At 44.3% G+C, this 19248-nt stretch overlaps 1 protein-coding gene across 1 annotated transcript; it reads right to left on the bottom strand.

The window, feature by feature from the left end:
• Positions 1-4675: 4675 nt before the first annotated feature.
• LOC137321420 (uncharacterized) lies at positions 4676-6073 on the bottom strand. Its single transcript, XM_067983842.1, has one exon. It carries the CDS (start codon positions 6071-6073, stop codon positions 4676-4678), a length of 1398 nt encoding a protein of 465 aa, XP_067839943.1.
• Between the last annotated feature and the right edge of the window lie 13175 nt (positions 6074-19248).

Raw genomic sequence — 19248 nt, 5'->3', positions numbered from 1 at the left:
ACTGCCACTCACCCCAATCCTTATATAATGTGATGCATCTGTCTGATACCCACCCTCAGATATATCTCTCTGATACTCAGCCTCATCCAATGCAACATACAGGTCAAAAAAAGTCAACATACAGGTGCAGCAGGTAATCCGGAAGGCAAACGGAATATTGGCCTTTATTTCTAGGGGGATGGAGTATAAAAGCAGGGAAGTCATGCTACAACTGTACAGGGTGCTGGTGAGACCACACCTGGAGTACTGCGTACAGTTCTGGTGCCCTTATTTAAGGAAGGACATACTTGCATTGGAGGCAGTTCAGAGAAGGTTCACTAGGTTGATTCCGGGTATGGAAGGGTTGTCTTATGAGGAAAGATTGAACAGGTTGGGTCTATACTCATTGGAGTTTAGAAGAATGAGAAGAGAGCTTATTGAAACATACAAGATTCTTTGGGGACTCGATAGGGTAGATGCTGAGAGGATGTTACCCCTCATGGGGGAATCTAAAACTAGGGGCATAGTCTCAGAATAAGGGGTTGCCCGTTTAAGACAGAAATGAGGAGGAATTTCTTCTCCCAGAGGGTTGTGAATCTTTGGAATTCTTTACCCCAAAAAGCTGTGGAGGCTGAGTCACTGAATACATTCAAGGCTGAGTTAAACAAATTTTTGATCAGCAAGGGAGTCAAAGGATATGGGGAAAAGGCGGGAAAGTGGAGTTGAGGTAAAAATCAAATCAGCCATGATCTCATTGAATGGCGCAGCAGGCTCGAGGGGCCGAATGGCCTACTCCTGCTCCCATCTCTTATGGTCTAATGGTCTTATGCACTGCATCTATTGGGTGAATACATCACTTCTAGTCACTCACAGGTCTGTTCTTTCGCCCCTTGTAGGAGAAAAGAACGCAAAACGCAAGGGAGAGGGTGAGGGCTGGAGGTGGCCCTCCACAGATAGTCCAGCTAACAGATGCAGAGGAGGAGGCCATGGAGATAAGTGGGACAACTGCATCCCTATCCATCAGAGATGGAGAGACAGGGAACCCGCAGATGCCTGGTGACAGAACCTAAACATCATTCACACACATGATGACTTCATTTTATCAATGACTGAACTATGAGAAACCTGAGTATGGTGATTGGCACAATTGTTACTGTTCCATGACCAATTCATATCACTTTATGTTGTTTTCCAGGGCCCTCACGCGTAGAAGAATGTGCAGAGGAGGATGACACCAATTCTTCAGAGGACCTCATTCCTCCTGAGGGTGCACCGTCACAGGACATACAGCCATGCACCAGTGCAGATACTCGCACTTCGGTGGGACCTCTTACACAGTTAGTTGGGTAGTCACCTGATAATTCACAACTCACAAGTGAGCACGATGAGGCACTACCGGCAGGGGCAATTGTCGAGAGTCCACGTCGGAGGGTGCAATCCTCTCCAAGCTCTGCTCAGCTGGACACAGTTGCTGAACCTTGGGTGCCATCGTTGAGAATGAGAATGATTGAGGTACAGCTGCACCTTTGCGAGGTACTGGAAAACGTGCCAGGCACAATAGCGGAGAGGATGGAGGAGTCCAACTCCGACATTAGTTGATTGATGTCACAGGTAATTGAGAGAATGTCTGCCTTGGAGAGAGTGGCCGTCTCCAAGAAGCATCAAGCAAGGCACTCAAATGAGTCTATGCAGACCATGAACAAGGCCATGCATACTTTGGAAGCCAGCATGTCTGCTGCCTTAAATAGGATGACAGATACCTTGTCCGTGTCCTTACACCACTGCACATATGTTCACCAAGCTGCTGTCCTGCAGAGTGATGTGGTGCTGGTCTGGGAGAGGGATGATGGCGAAAAAGGACATGGAAGTGAGAACTCCACTCAAAGCGTTCCCACATCTCACCCGTTGCTCCCCCACCCCCCTCAACCAGCGTCCAAAATAGTGCCTCCTCTCCGTGTGGCCGAATCTGTCCCTGCACAGGTGCAGGTGGCGGGGCCCTCACGGGCTTCAAAACCCAAAGGTCGTAGGCCAAAAGCATCTCAGCAGTTAGGGCAGGAATCTGAGTAGCCTGCCGCTACCTCTGCTGAAGCCACAGGGGATGCATGATGTAGAAGTGGGAGGAAGCGTAAGTTCAAGCAACTGTAGTTCACCAAGGGCATGCACAAGAGTGTTTGAAGAAATGTTATGTTGTTAAGTCTCTTATTTTTTATATTGGCACATTACATTTATTGATTATCACCACTTCCACATCTTGGCTATTATTGCGTCCCAAGTGTTAAGACGCCCTTTCATTTGCTTCATGATGAATGTCAATAAATGACGATACCAATGGGGTGGATGTGAAATGTGTGTTTGTGTGTTTGAAGGACTGTAATGTGCAAGGGAAAGGCGGTTGGTGTTGGTGGTGGTGGTTCTGCCACCCAGCCTAAGTATCTCAATGTCTCTCTTTTGCCACTGTTATTAAGAGAACCTGTGAGAGATGAGGACATCCCTGGCATCCCAGGCAGCAATGTGTGCGACTGGTCTAATGATGGGTGCACCATCATCAAATTCCTCTTCCTCGTCATGCCCCTCCTCTTCTTCAATGTTGTTGCCAACAGAGAATGATTGATGAGTGCTTTCATCCTCCTCCACCTGTAAACCTCTCTGCTGCGCTATGTTGTACAGGACTCAGCACACCACGATTATTCTGGAGTCCCTCACTGGCGAGTGCTGAAGGGCACCTCCAGACCTATCCAGGCACCTGAAGTGCACCTTCAACATTCCTATGGCTTGCTCAATGACAGACTTGGTGGTGATGTGGCTCTGGTTGTATTGCTCTTGTGCCTCGTTGGTGGGGTTTTTCACAGCCAATTTCTCATGAGCCAAGTTTGCAGAGTGTATCACTTGTCTCCAACAAGCCAGCCGTTAAATCTGTCTCCTGTTTGGAAGAAGTCTGGAATGCTGGACTGGCGCAGTATAAATGCATCATGTTAGCTGCCATGGAATCTGGTGCACACGTGCATAAATCTCTTCTTGTGGTTGAATAAATCACCCTTTCGGTTGATGAAAACTCCTGGCTCATGTGGTGGTCCTCGGATCGGCCACATGTGTTCAATCAATTGCGCCCTGCACCTGTCGGAAGCCAGCCAGAGAGGTGAAACCCCCTGCCCGCTCATTTCTGGCCAGTGTCTTCGTGGGGAAAGTTCATGCAAGCAAACAATCCATCCGTTACCTGCCTTATACAGTTACGTGCAGATGACTGACATACCCTGGAGATGTCACCGATGGCGCCTGGAAGGATCCAGAGGCAAAGAAATTGAGGGCAGTGGTTACTTTTACTGCGACGGGCAATGCATGGCCATCAGATCCAGCAGGGATCAGGTCTCTTCCTCAAGGAGGCTGCAGATGTGTGCAACCACTTGCCGACTCAATCTGAGCCTACATAGGCACTGCTCCTCGGAGAGGTCCAGGAAGATCAGCCTCGGCCTGTATACACTCTCACGTGGGTAGTGCCTCCTGAGACCTCGGTCCCTCTGTTGCTCCTCTCTCTGCTGTTCTCCAGAGCTTTGTTTCACACCTCTCTCTTGTGCACCAGCGGATCCCAGCACAGCACGACGTGGCTGCTGTGGATGGTCATTTTCCTCCTCCTTAGATGTCCTCTGGAATACATCCATTGCGTCACCCCATCCTGATCTTGTCCATTTGAGACGCTCTAAAATTTTGCTAAAGATGTCTCAACACAAGATCTCGCAGCCAAACATTTGCCTGAGAGAACTGAGAGACCAGCTGCAATCCCTGAGCTTTTATTGAGATGGGTCAATCACAGGTTTAAAGGGCCGAATCAACTTCAGCTTAATCTCGCCTCCATTTCACTGGCGAGATTCAGAAACCCTGGAAAACCCAGGCAGTAGATGTCAAATTTGTTTATGTTTAAGAATCAATTTTTAAAAACCTACCTCAACTACCTCAATGATTTTAATTGATGCAGTAACTAACCGCCCGCTGGAAGTAATTGTGGACGCAACTTCCGGGTTTCGGCTGCACGCTCGCACTCAAACATGCCCACGTTAAACCCCGAAAGTGGGCGCTTTGGAGCCGGGTTGTAGTCGCGCTAGAAAAATCAAGGATTTTCACCACCCACCCACCCCCAACCCACCCAGTCTTGGGGGTTAAAATTGTCCCCAACTCTCTGTTTTAGAAAACACTCATATAAACTTTGCCTGAATAAAACTTTTGAAATTTGTCTTCTAACTTTCCTTCAAATAATTTTGAAAAACAACCGAACAGATAATGTTAGAGACTAAAAGAGAAGCATCGGCCTCCATTTTAAACCCTCTCCCTCACCCTCCCCCACCCTGCCGACGGGCAGGAAAGGGTCGGACGAGGGGTTCAAATTTAAAAATCTAGATCCTGCCTCCATGCTGCTGCGTTCCCAGCTGCCGTAATATTTACAGCAGTGATTCAGGCCCTGGATGAGGCTTCTACTAAAAGCAGACAAGGGCCTATTTCAGATTCAAAAGTCTCGGCCCAATGATGTATCTTTGCATCAATGCAAATTTAATGTCCACTGGGGGAGTCCTGCACTGTCTGCTGCCCGGCAGGAGGAGCCGACTGGCCAGAAGAGGCCCAGGTAAGTTTGAAAACTCTGCATGTTTTTGAACTCCCTGTGGGCCAGAAGGATTCAGAGTGCTTCCCCCAGGCCTCACAAGGAGTCCTAGGGCCTCCTCAACCCTGGCATTCCCACAATCTCTGGGGATTCCCCAGCACCAACGTTCCCCACAATCTCTGGGGATTCCCCAGCACTGGCATTCCCCACAATCTCTGGGGATTCCCCAGCACTGGCATTCCCCACAATCTCTGGGGATTCCCCAGCACCAACATTCCCCACAATCTCTGGGAATTCCCAAGCACCAGCATTCCCCACAATCTCTGGGGATTCCCCAGCACCTCCATTCCCCACAATCTCTGGGGATTCCTCAGCATTGACATTCCCCATGATTTTTGAGGATTCACCAGCACCAGCATTCCCCATGATCTCTGGGGATTCCCCAGCACCGACATTCCCCATGATTTTTGGGGATTCCCCAGCACCGGCATTCCCCACAATCTCTGGGGATTCCTCAGCATTGACATTCCCCATGATTTTTGGGGATTCACCAGCACTGACATTCCCCACAATCTCTGGGGATTCCCCAGCACCGACATTCCCCATGATTTTTGGGGATTCCCCAGCACCGGCATTCCCCACAATCTCTGGGGATTCCTCAGCATTGACATTCCCCATGATTTTTGGGGATTCACCAGCACTGACATTCCCCACAATCTCTGGGGATTCCCCAGCACCGGCATTCCCCACAATCTCTGGGGATTCCCCAGCACCGGCATTCCCCACAATCTCTGGGGATTCCCCAGCACCGACATTCCCCACAATCTCTGGGGATTCCCCAGCACCGGCATTCCCCACAATCTCTGGGGATTCCCCAGCACCGGCATTCCCCACAATCTCTGGGGATTCCCCAGCACCGACATTCCCCACAATCTCTGGGGATTCCCCAGCACCGGCATTCCCCACAATCTCTGGGGATTCCCCAGCACCGGCATTCCCCACAATCTCTGGGGATTCCCCAGCACCGGCATTCCCCACAATCTCTGGGGATTCCCCAGCACCGACATTCCCAATGATTTTTGGGGATTCCCCAGCACTGGCATTCCCCATGATCTTTGGGGATTCCCCAGCACCGACATTCCCCACAGTCTCTGGGGATTCCCCAGCACCGACATTCCCCACAATCTCTGGGGATTCCTCAGCACCGACATTCCCCACAATCTCTGGGGATTCCCCAGCACCGACATTCCCCACAATCTCTGGGGATTCCTCAGCACCGACATTCCCCACAATCTCTGGGGATTCCCCAGCACTGACGTTCCCCATGATTTTTGGGGATTCCCCAGCACCGACATTCCCCATGATCTTTGGGGATTCCCCAGCACCGACCCCCACAATCTCTGGGGATTCCCGAGTACCGGCATTCTCCATGATTTTTGGGGATTCTCCAGCACCGGCATTCCTCATGATCTTTGGGGCCGCCCCAATTGCTGATTTAAAAAGCATCTTCCTGAGGCTGCTGGTCAGGTTGTACAGATTCCTTGCCCAACAATCCAACTCCTTTCAACAAAGTTGTGCTGAAACTCTCTTCATGACTGACTGCCAGGAGTCGTCCCCATGGGTCCCGGCTGCGGCCTCCTGCCGCTACTTACTGCTCCTGCCCACCGGTCAGGCAGTCAATCTGGCCGGCTGTCGGGCGGGAGTCTGCTCAAAATTAAGACCAGCAGGGCCTTCACGTCCCCGGCCTTGCCGGGTTCTTCACCCGCTACCAGGCTTTCCCACAGCCTCCCTGCCTTCCCGTGAATATTGGGGCCATTGTATCAGTTCGGCTAACTAAATGCTACTGATGCATTCTGGGAAATTGTAAACATTACACGCTCAAGCTGCAGGATTTGCTTTGAACTAACAGATTCCAGGTTGGAATAAACTGATAGTTTCAAGTAAAACAATGTAAGATATTAAAAGACAATTCAATTGGTAAGTTTAATCATATTGTGAGATATGTAATTTTTGAGGTTTTTATTTTGTTTAAGACCTTATTTTGCACCTTCGACATATTAGTTACAATGAAAAAAATGGCAGATTTTTTTTTCAAGAAGTTTTGGTTTTGACTGATTCATTTGTTCTGCTTTTTTTTAACTTTTGTTTGAAATTGGTAGGTCCTCCTGGCTGCTCCTTCGGGATTGATTGTTCTCCTAAGTCCTTAGTGGTTTTCTTATTGGTAATTTTCTAGCCACTTTCCTTGATTTTGATTTATACATTCCCTAACTCTTCAGTTCTGATTTGATTCTGTTTTACTTTGTGCCAATCAACAAAGTGTGATGGCAAAAGAGTCTGAACAGGAAGTAAGCGTGACAAACAGAAACAAGACTTTTAGCATATCACATTTCGATATTTTAGATTTTATTATTATCAAGTAATGCTATGAGGTTAACTACTTACTTGGTTTCCTATGTTTTGCACTACAAGGAAGGTGTTTATAAACTGTGGCATTTTATAAGGTCATTGACTGGTTTCAGTTTTATCATTTCTTTGTCCTGTGTCTCCTCCTCCATGCCAGTTTTCCATTTCTATTTTATATATAAATTAGAAAATTACTGCATGCTGCATGTTCACTCTCTTAAACATTGTTTTGAATAAAAATACTGCCAGGTATAAAAAGAAAGAATAGCAGTGAGATTAATCGAATCGGCATATTCTTGGTCGAAGTGAAACCTGCTCCAACTGTGACTTTTAGTATTAGTGACATGAACATTTTTGAGTATTAAAGTATGCAGAGTGATGTAATTAGATGTCCCCATATAACTGGCTGAATAATTTGGTTACACTGGTGGCAATTACTTATTGCTGTTTAAAACTAGAATCTGAATGTCCAGTGTGGTATCCACATTGCTCAAAGTATCCTTAATACTGAGATTGTGATATTTTGTCTGTTGGTAATTAGATGGCAAAATTAATGACATTTAATATTTGCTCCTCTGCCTCCCCATTGAAATGAAAAGGATATGAAGCCTTCTGAGTTACAATAGAATGATAATGACTGTAAAAGTAAGTGGATAGTGATTATTTGAGCCTGGATTTTTTTATGTATAACAAGTATTAAAATGAAGTTACACTATAGATAGAAGAATGTGATCAAAGTGATGAGTGGAATATGATCCCTTCTAATTCATTGGATTGTAGTTTTAGTTTTCTCCTTCCTGTCCTCAAGGTGGTGACTCCTGCTGGTATAAAGGACACTGACTGGTGGCAGACCTCCAATACCTGAACCAAGTAGCCATTCTTTCTTTGTGAATCTGGACAGTAAGTGATGGTTAGGCTATTTGTCTGTATGGGGCATCAGCTGATCTTTATCCTGTCCTTACCAGATGCCTACACCCAATAGTGATCAGGAGTGGGAATCCTTGATGATCTTTTCCATCCTGATCCTCACAACACTGTAGCCTCTTTTTGTGCCTCCATTGCTGCCATAATTGGGGTTAGCTAACTCATCAATGTCCAGGGATCGAACTGATGACCTTGCTGTTCTTTCTGGCTCAGTAACACACCAAGTAGTGCTTTTACCCATTGAGTCGTAGCAGATTTTTTTCAAATTATGTTTTATATTCATTGTTGTATCTGAATTTTCCTGCTCCACAGCAGCTGTGAGACAACAAATAAAAGATTAACAGGTCGAGCCAAATTGTGCTCAACAGAGGGATTTTATGAAGTTCTTGGTGGCTTAAAACCTCACTTCATGAAAAATGATTAAGTTTTCACTCATTGTTCTTCCAAAACAGTGGAATATTTTTGTGGGAGTTGGCTGTGGACCCACAAATGATGTTCATGTCAAGAATATGCCTTTCTATTGAGTATATATGACATTTGGAGACAGACATTAAGTTAAATGGCACCACAATGTCTTGGAGCATGCCTGTAGTGGATCTTGGCTGGATTACAGAAGGCAAAAATCAAGCAGCTTATTGGTGTTAAAAACAGATGAGTCTCATCCTAAAAAAAGATAACTCATTGAAACTTATCTAATCTGAGCTTGTCTGTGGGCTCCTCTGTTCCAGTGTTCTTTTTAGCAACGCTCTTGTCAGTGGAAGACTGAATGCAACACCATCATAGCTCTTAATGGAAATCTCACGTCATGCAAAGATAAAATGGACTTTAGGCATCTGGGATAGATTAAGAACTTGAGCATTGCTAGCTAGAATAAGAAGAAAGCAGCTGAAGGAATCCTTACCTTTATACTTTGGCATCTGTTCCTCGTTACGTGAGAGTTCTGCCTTATTACAAGAAGCTAGCCAGAAGACAGAAATGGATAGTTTTCTGTGTTCTTAACTAAGCTGCCACCTTATTTTTTTTTCCTTGACAAATCCTCCATTTTATTTGATAATTTTATATTAGAACAAATGTTCAAAAATGCATTTTGAACACAGTTTTTGCCCTTTACGAGTCCCCCTCAGGAAATGAAATGGCTGATGTAGGAGCTGTAATTTCAACCACTGGCATGTCTCTATATATGGCCTGAAAAGGCAGTATTTGTCCAACTTTAGTATATTCAGTGCAAATTGTTTGAATGACAGCATGTGCATTTCTTCAGTGTCGAGAACATGATGGAATTATAGAGCCACATTTTATACTGTTCCTGTATATCTTTTTGCCCCCACCCCACCCTGTTAAAGTTCAGTCCTCTAGCAAGACTCCTTCTGAGCTGCGGAGCTTGTGTTGCTGTCTTTGTCTGCCAGTGAAAATCCATAGTACACATTATGACACTTTAATGGAAAATCTCCCCAATTTTTAAAATAGCCAACATTTGATCCACAAACAAAATCCTCTGTAAAGTGATCTGACTGCTGCGCTGTGGTAGATTGCGGAGTTTCTAACATGCAGTTTTTTTACCACTGTGGAGGGTGGGGGGAGGACGCCATAACTCTCCTTTCATGTGCGGAATTCTGGGAAGAATGACATCAGAGGATTTTGGCTCATAAACAAAACACACAGTTATTGTTGTTTTTGAGCCAAACTTCTCTGGAAAAATTTATAGTTCGGCCTCAGAGTTTTATAGTACTGCTAGAGAGCATATGCCGAATGCAAAAATATCACAGATAACATAAATAGTTTATATGTTAAATTGTCAGTAGAAGTTACATGCTGTGGGTGACAGGTTATATCACCTGTGGTACATTGTGAATGAAACAATGCAATGCTGAGCACCTTTTCCTCTATTTGCGAAAAAGTCGCTGTGCATATAAAGTAAGAAAATATTTACTTCATGGTCAAGCATACGTTTTTGCTAATCTTAGGGTTAGCTGAAACTCAGGTTTTCTATATACCCTGACATCAGTTTACAATACTAGAGTAGGCAGACTGAAAGAAATAGAGGATTGGTCTGCGGAGAGACTCTCAGAGGTACGGAAAAAGGAAATCTTTTACCTTCAGCCAAAGTCTTTAACTTTATTTATACTACGAAGGTCATGCCAGCATAAATCCAGCAAGGATATCACTCTGGAGTAAATTGCTTTGGTAGGCCCCTCTGTGGTACAATCCCTATCACTTATCATGGGCAGCAGCCTATATAGAGCAAATGGAGCTAACTGTTTGCCAGTACCTTAAGAGTCAATTACAACAGCGCTGCTTATAACATATTAAGCGTGCCAGTTATTTTGAGCAGTCCTTCGCACCTCGTTAATCCCCTGTACAGCATTTACCAATGTGTGATGTTCAGTGTTCACCCCTGACAAGGACTCCAGGAAGCGTCAGTGCTGACATGTGTCTCTCCCACGATTCTCTCTTTGCTGGCAGGCTCGTGTTTTCTGTTGGCCAGTACAGGAACTGAGTGGAAGTTGCATGTGACACCAATCCGTATTTTAGTGACCAGTTGAGTCCATAAGAATCACAGCGGTGGAGATTGGCTTTACCATCCACCGCTTATAGCGGGTAAATCACGTTAACACCAACGCGCCTGCTATAAGCAGTGGGGTCTGTATATTGAAAGTATCCCCTTTGCCCATGGTTTTCATACCAGTCGGCATCAGTACAAGGTGAACCAATACCTTCTCTGTCACCAGAGGGAGCTTTTGGACTTCCCTTCATGTCTCCCTCAGGAATTGATGTCACTCTGCTGGCATCCTTGCTCCATGCCTGTATAATTAAGAACATAAGATCTGCAGAACAATTAAAGGCTATTTGGGTCATCTAGCCTGTTTTGCTTAATGAAGGGGTTTCTGCAGTCATTCCCCATCTATTGGTCATTATCCCACAAAACCTCAATCTTATCACCATTTGGCATTAAGCTTATTCCAAGATTCTTTCTTTAAATTTTAACTGAAATCTTTTTGAACTAATCTACAAACTCAGTGTTCCATACATTAAATTGAAACCCATCCCACCAATCAGCAGCTCTCTGCAAGAAGCTCCTTCTTTGCTCTAGTTTATCTCAGTTTCCCAATACTCTCTTATTATACATTCCAGATCTCGTTCATAGATTTATGAATTTTCATTTCACCCATTCCCCTCCTTAGTTTAAGTTTGAATCTTACAATCCCAAAATATGCTTTGCTGAAAAGAATAATCTTCAGACAAACATGATGAGAGTTCATGCACTATGGCAGATTATCAGGGGCCATCTTCTTTGCAAACCCTTTTCTCTTGATATGTGCCTTCCTTTCCACCATCAAATATATACAGCAAGAGTATGGCCTGCAGATTAGATCCCAAACCTCCATCTATGTTGACCTATAACTAAGCATTTAGAGGCTTGCGAGAGGGACCAATTCAGCAATCCTATACAAGAGAAATTTATTTTATAAACTTGTGCGCTGCATATGACTGCTGTGCAAAAGTATCCTGGGAAACTGATAACTGGTCAGTGCATGGAGAGGTGGATTTGAAGCTGAAACTCAGGTTTTCTATTCATAAATCAGATATAAAAAGTGTCTAATGCACAAATGTGGGAGACTGTGTATCCCCTACCTAAACACATGCAAACACCAATGAACTCAATTTGGATCATTTCCTGGCAGGAAACCGACAGGATCAGATTGGCCGTTCGTTTTGCATTCCGCCCGATTTTACTTTCCTTTAAAGCCAAAGTAAAATCGGGCAGGATGTTAAACGGAGGGCTGATCTGATCCTGTCAGTTTCACGCCGGGCGAATTAGGTTAAAATTACTCCCAGTGTTTTTTTACAGACATTAGTCTGTTATTTATTAAGTAGTTTCCTATGGCTTAAATAATGTGTACAACAAAGGAAAATTACATAAATATAGTGTACAGCACAGAAACAGGCCATTCGGCCCTACTGGTCTATGCCGGCATTTATGCTCCACACGAGCCTCCTCCCTCTCTACTTCATCTAACCCTATCAGCATATCCTTCTATTCTTTTCTCCCTCATGTGCTTAACTAGCTTCCCCTTAAATACATCACCAGATTGTCCTGTGCATTCAATTTTTAGTGTATCTGAATTTTACACCAACTGTTTTATATTCAGAATTTACATTCAAACTCTAGTAGTGACCAAAACTAGATTTAAAAGGTTCAATGTGTACATTTATGTAAATGCTGTAGACGGTGGACCAGCATTTTGACTGGATCTACAGGAGCTACTCCACATACAAATGTAAACTCACTGAGCAAAGATTTCCTCTGGGAACCTGACGCAACAAAATCATAAACATGTTCTTTATAAATGTGTTTACAATTTTGCCACACTTAGCAAACAGTGGAACTCTTCCGCACTCTAATGTCTTTCAACCGATTCTCTAGCAGGATAAGTATATGAATGATTTAGACACTATTTTGGGAGTAAAATTATTTCTACTGTTGTTACATTCATACTGTTTTCAATTAACAGGCTGGCACTGAGGGTTATTGCTGTCAGCAAGTGTTGATACTAAAAAGACTAAAACATGTGTGACTGTCATACCTGAATTGGCCAACAAAAGATGGCCATAGAGGAGCAGGCACAATAGAAAAAAAAGAAGGGAAGAACTTGCATGTATACAGCACATTTCATAACCTCAAGATGTCCCAAAGTACCTTACAGCTAATGAAGTACTTTTAAAGTGTAGTCACCGTTGCAATGCAAGGAAATGTGGCAGCCAATATGTGCGCACACAGCAATGAGATATGTGATGAGATAATGTGTTTAATGGTGTTGGTTGAGGAATAAATGTTGGCCAGGAAACCAGATGAACTCCCCCATGCTTCTTCAAATAGCGGGACCTTTTATGTCCACCTGAGGACAGGCGGGGCTTCAGTTTGATAGCTCATCCAAAAGACGGAACCTCCAACAGTACTGCACTGAAGTATCACCCTAGATTATATGCTCAAGTCTCTGGAGACAGGCACACAGACAGATAGACTGATGGGCTAAATTTCAAAATTTGTTGCAAAACACTGATATACTTATTGTTACAGTAAGAACATCTATTCGCATCCTAAAACATATGGCTCTTTGACCGTATTCATTTTTCTCTGGTTCTTGAGCTTTGAAAGGTTGGCCACCCGTGTTTTAGACTTTACAAAATTCTGATAGTCAGTCTGATTTAAAATGGCCTCATTTGTGCTTTGTTAAATCCCTAAACCTGAGGTCTCCTCAGAACGTTATGTATGGGTTGATGGAGGAAGAATAGGAGCAAATTGTGACTGATTGTAACTGCGCCACAGTCCTCGGTCCTTTCCATGTAAGCTTCTCGAGGGGCTCGGTCCTGTCCACTGCCACTTGAGTGGGTGATGGATTTCATCCCATGTTTCTTTCATATTTGTTTCTGCTCCCTAACATGAGCAAAGAAGGACATTATCAGGCAATTTTTTTTACAGAATACAGTGTAAACAAGTTGCACTTTATGTTAATCACAGGCATTGGTCATTTATTATGTTTGGTAATTTTGCTGTTACATCTATTGTGATCTATCTTCATGGTTAACAAAGGCGAGATGTGTTCTAAGGATATAGGTCCTGATCTTCAATGGATAATCTGTTCCCAATGTACTTGGAGCTTCACGTTGAGCTAGAGTTTTCTTTGCTTTGTTTTGATTGTGTTTTAATCTGTTTGTGGTTCAGCTTCTCCTTTCTTTTGTTGGAGCTAGTGTTGGTTGCCTGTTTTTGATTTATAGTTTTTTAACTTCATAACTGATGGTTTTCATTCTTGCATGATATATTTGCTTATTGGTACAGGATGTGAAAGCACATCCTGAAATAATGCTGGAAGCATGACTCACTTCCACACCATCCATGTCCACAAGTGCAAATTAAACAAGGAATGAGGCAGTTACTATGCACCAGATACCTCACTAACCCCCTCACCCACAACCACACATGCCTCTCCGACCACTCCATTTAGCCTAAGGGTATTGGTATCTAAGTGAAAAGTGAAGAGATTGCTGCGTAGCCTGTACTTGAAAGAATGATCACAATGGAATGTTTGCAGACACCTTGGTGATATTCAATTCTGAATTGTTCCCTGCCCTTTCTATAGCTTCATATTCTTTGCAAAGGAAAAGGTCAACGAAAATCAACGTCAACTGTATGCCAGAATTGGAGGAAGGGTAGGCATCAGTTCCTTATGTAGACATGAGAAGAAATCTCTTCAATTCCTTGGTGGACACACTGAGAAGGCGGTGGGAGTTGGAAAAGTTGGAAGAGGGCTGTTAGATTCAGCTTGGTAGTGGCATGGATCACCTATTGTACTTTGAGTGATTACAGTCATCAGACATTCTGATTAACAGAAAGGCCTCCTATCATTTCCCTGTCATTGCTTTTGACTCATAACTAAGATTGCACTCTCCTACAATGACTAATCTTTGAGTCCCTCACAGGTGATTTCAGAAAGAAGAATCTAATGAGCAGCCTGGCAGCTCCAAAGTGCTCTGGAATCATTCCAAAACCTGATTCACCATCTCCATTATGGCACACTACTTATTCAAACACCAGCCCAGATACATCCATGTGGCAGGATGTAAATAGTGAGACAGAGGGGGTATCACGTGTGTAACACAGACCACGAGTCAACAGGAGGACCTGGGAGGAGATCATGAGGAAATAGCCATTTCCTCCAGAGATAGGGGACTGGCCTCAGCTGAGGAGCCCAGGCACCTGGATCTGATGGGACCAGTCTTCAAAAGAACTATGATTCTTAAGAACATAAGAACATAAGAAATAGGAGCAGGAGTAGGCCACATAGCCCCTCGAGCCTGCTCTGCCATTCAACAAGATCATGGCTACCTCAACTCCACTTTCCCACCGGATCCCCATATCCCTTAATTCCGTCAGCATCCAAAAATCTATCGATCTCAGCTTGAATATACTCAACGACTCAGCATCCTCAACCCTCTGGGGTAGAGAATTCCAAAATTCACAACCCTCTGAGTGAAGAAATTTCTCTTCATCTCAGTCCTAAATGGCCGACCCCTTATCCTGCGACTATGATCCTTAGTTCTAGATTCTCCCGCTGGGGGAAACAGCCTCTCAGCATCTACCCTGTCAAGCCCTCATTTTATACGCTTCAGTGAGATCACCTCTCATTCTTCTAAACTCCAGAGAATATAGGCCCAATGGGATGAGAGCGATGTCCTCATAGGACAACGCTCTCATCCCAGGAATCAATCTAGTGAACCTTCCTTGCACCCCCTCTAAGGTAAGTATATCCTTCCTTAGGTCAGGAAACCAAAACTGTACAGTACTCAGTGTGGTCTCACCAGAACTCTGTATAATTGCAGCAAGAACTCTTTACTCTTATACTCCAACCTCCTTGCAATAAAGACTAACATACCATTTGCCTTTCTAATTGTTTGCTGTACCTGTATGTTGCCTTTGTCAAATTTTGTCTGATAGCACTGCTGTGAAGCGCCTTGGGAAGTTTTACTACGTTAAAAGTGCTATATAAATGTGAGTTGTAGTTATTCTCAGTTTCAGTCAGTTATCCTCAGTTACTCCCAGTTTCAAATAAAAACAGAAAATGCTGAAAACACTCAGCAAGTCAGGCAGCACCCATGGAGAAAGAAACAGAGCCAACGCCCCAGTTCGATGACCCCCCACCAGAACCAGAAGAAGCCAAAGACCCAACAACCTCAAAGCAAGCGCAGAGCCAGAGAAAGGGGTAGGGGGAAGAAGGGGAGGGGTGGAAAGCACAAAAGGGAAGGTCCATGACAGGGTGGAGGGCAGGAGTGACCAAACGACGAAAGGGATAATGGTGCAAGGCAAGGAGGGTGGCAATGCGGCAAGCCAAGAAACAAAAGATTCGGAAGCATAAATCACATGTGCAGGCAATGGAGAAAGTCTCCTCTCATATGTTGCAGATAGTGGATAAGTTGGAGGAGTTCACAATCTGTGTCTGCAATAGAATTCAGAATATATGTCAGGATATGCAGAGCATGGCGATGGGGCAGTCTAGAGGATTTCTGCAATGACAAGACATCAGGCAGAGGTTAAAAGGGTGATTGTTTTTTCCAGAGTGGCAGCAATGACTACCTCCATAGATTCCCTCAAGAGCACCCTAGTTCAGGGCTTTCAGGACTTAATTAGGACTATTCAGTCTCCGAGATTTCTGCACACCTCCAATTCTGGACTTTTGCACATCCCCGATTTTCATCGCTCCACTATTAGTGGCCGTGCCTTCAGCTGCCTAGGCCCAAAGCTCTGGAATTCCCTCCCTAAACCTCGCCACCTCTGTATATCACTCTCATCCTTTATGACGCTCCTTAAAACCTACCTCTTTGACTAAGCTTTTGGTCACCTGTCCTAATATCTCTTTATATGGCCTGGTGTAAAATTTTGTTTGATAACTCTCCCGTGAAGTGCCTTGGGACATTTTACTACCTTAAAGGTGCTACATAAATGCAAGTTGTTGTTGTTGCTGTTGTTCTCGCGCAGACCATTATCCAACTGAGTTGGTGCCCAGTACAAGTGGGCTTTAAGCTGCAGTCGCAGATGTCCCCGTTTCTCCTCATAGCAACAATGCGACTGTGTCAATCCAGCTCCCTCCAGTGCCAGTACAGGAAAGATCTTTTGGCTTGTACCAGGTCAGCATTGACTGTCCAAGCAACATGACACTAGAAGTAGATCCATCGAGAATATCAGCATCACTGAGATGAGTTTTTTTTTAATCTTTGTTCATGGGATGTGGACGTCGCTGGCGAGGCCAGCATTTATTGCCCATCCCTAATTGCCCTTGAGAAGGTGGTGGTGAGCCGCCTTCTTGAACCGCTGCAGTCCGTGTGGTGAAGGTTCTCCCACAGTGCCTTTAGGTAGGGAGTTTCAGGATTTTGACCCAGCGACGATGAAGGAACTGCGATATATTTCCAAGTTGGGATGGTGTGTGACTTAGAGGAGAACGTGCAGGTGGTGTTGTTCCCATGTGCCTGCTGCCCTTGTCCTTCTAAGTGGTAGAGGTCGCGGGTTTGGGAGGTGCTGTCGAAGAAGCCTTGGTGAGTTGCTGCAGTGCATCCTGTGGATGGTACACACTGCAGCCACCGTGCGCCGGTAGTAAAGGGAGTGAATGTTTAGGGTGGTGGATGGGGTGCGAATCAAGTGGGCTGCTTTGTCCTGGATGGTGTCGAGCTTCTTGAGTGTTGTTGAGCTGCATTCATCCAGGCAAGTGGAGAGTATTCCATCACACTCCTGACTTGTGCCTTGTAGATGATGGAAAGGCTTTGGGGAGTCAGGAGGTGAGTCACTCGCCACAGAATACTTAGCTCTGACCTGCTCTTGTAGCCACAGCATTTATGTGGCTGGTCCAGTTAAGCTTCTGCGTCAATGGTGACCCCCAGGATGTTGATGGTGGGGGATTCGGCGATGGTAATGCCATTGAATGTCAAGGGCAGGTAGTTAGACTCTCTCTTGCTGGAGATGGTCATTGCCTGGCACTTGTCTGGCACAAATGTTACTTGCCACTTATCAGCCCAAGCCTGGATATTGTCCAGGTCTTGCTGCATGCAGGCACAAACTGCTTTATTATCTGAGGGATTGCGAATGGAACTGAACACTGTGCAATCATCAGCGAACATCCCCACTTCTGACCTTATGATGGAGGAAAGGTCACTGATGAAGCAGTTGAAGATGGTTGGGCCTTAGACACTGCCCTGAGGAACTCCTGCAGCAATGTCCTGGGGCTGAGATGATTGGCCTCCAACAAACACTACCATCTTCCTTTGTGCTAGGTATGACTCCAGCCACTGGAGAGTTTTCCCCCTGATTCCCATTGACTTCAATTTTACTAGGGCTCCTAGTGCCACCTCAGTCCTTGAGGACTCCATTGGTACAGTCCCAGCCACCAATCCTACTTTGAGGTAGTACTATGTAGGAAGTAAGAGGTTAGGTTCATGTGTGAAAAGTGTTTAAGGCACATGGGGTGGGCACAGCCATAATAATAGCAATAGGACATAATGGAGAATCAATTTGTAAATGCATATCTCTTAGGCAGATTGGCGTGTTTGTGGATTTATTTTATAAAGGCTTTTGGTTCTCTTTATATCTGTTGATGAAGGTCTATAAGTATCCTCTCCCTGAAAAGATGGGAAATGTATTGTAGATTTGAATTCTGGTTATTAGTATACATTGGAAAAGCTCCTCAACAGCATTATGGGCTCTCGCAATGTAGTACATCCTTAACCCTGGCAAATGTCGATAATTTCCTGCTGAATCTCAGTGGATCAGGCTACCACTCTTAAATACATCAAGGAATACTTTTTAACAGAAAGAAAAAGAAATGATATCCTATTATGCTGCTCACTTGTGCTGGTTCATTGAAGATTTTACGTTTGTGATTATGCAAATAAATTTCATCGGAAACTTGAACCGAACTAGCACAATTTCGAGAGCATTTTGGGTGCAATTTCCCGATTGCGCCCAAAGCAGAAACTCTACCCCAGAGCATTGAGATTGTCCTTGATTGTTCTGCAAGAATTAAAAACACACAATGCTCTGAAATTTCTGTGCACTTCAGCCAGCACCAAGGAGTGTGACATGATTTGGTGAAAGACTGCTGCATTTCTTTTCATCAGCAGTTAGCTGACTCAGAACAGTTGGGCCATTCCCAGAATTACCATTTTTCCTTTCCATGTTACAGCTGTAACAAACTAAAAAATAATGATAAATATTTATAGTTTTGTGAAGTGAAAATTGTTGCAGTGGAATTCAGTTTAATAAACACCATCCTATGAATAAATAGCGAGCATGGTTGTCAGCGAATCACAAGACAGTAATCCAATTGAGGGACTTTAATGACCTTATAAACTACAAGAGCAGAGCTCAAGTGGTTTGTACATTTATCAACAAGACTCTGAGAATTGTCTGCTGCTGTAATTCACTGAGAACCATCGAGTATTAGTTTAGAGTATTTCAAAAACAGTGAATTTTTGATATTTTATAAACTGTTTGTTCTGTATTCATAAAATAATCAAAAACAACCAATAAGAAAGGCAATGCGTAAACAGCAATAGAGCAACATTAATCAGGCGAATTGCATAATAACGACCAAGGGACGACAAATAAGGCCAGAGGCAGCTGAGAAAAGGGGAAGAGGGTCACCACAGAGGTTAAGAATGAAAGATTAAAAAAATAGCCCCCACCTGTTGCAATGTTTTAAATCATGTAACAACTGATGATAGGTGTCTAACTTGCCTCACCCCACTCTCACTGCACCTTCACCCAGGGATAAATTGCCACAAGCTAACATCCTTTTGTACTAGAAAAA

The sequence above is a fragment of the Heptranchias perlo genome, chromosome 1, assembly GCF_035084215.1.
Source record: "Heptranchias perlo isolate sHepPer1 chromosome 1, sHepPer1.hap1, whole genome shotgun sequence".
In the NCBI taxonomy this organism is placed as follows: Eukaryota; Metazoa; Chordata; class Chondrichthyes; order Hexanchiformes; family Hexanchidae; genus Heptranchias; species Heptranchias perlo.
The sequence above is the reverse complement of the archived record's forward strand: the minus strand, read 5'-3'. Positions and strand labels throughout refer to the sequence as shown.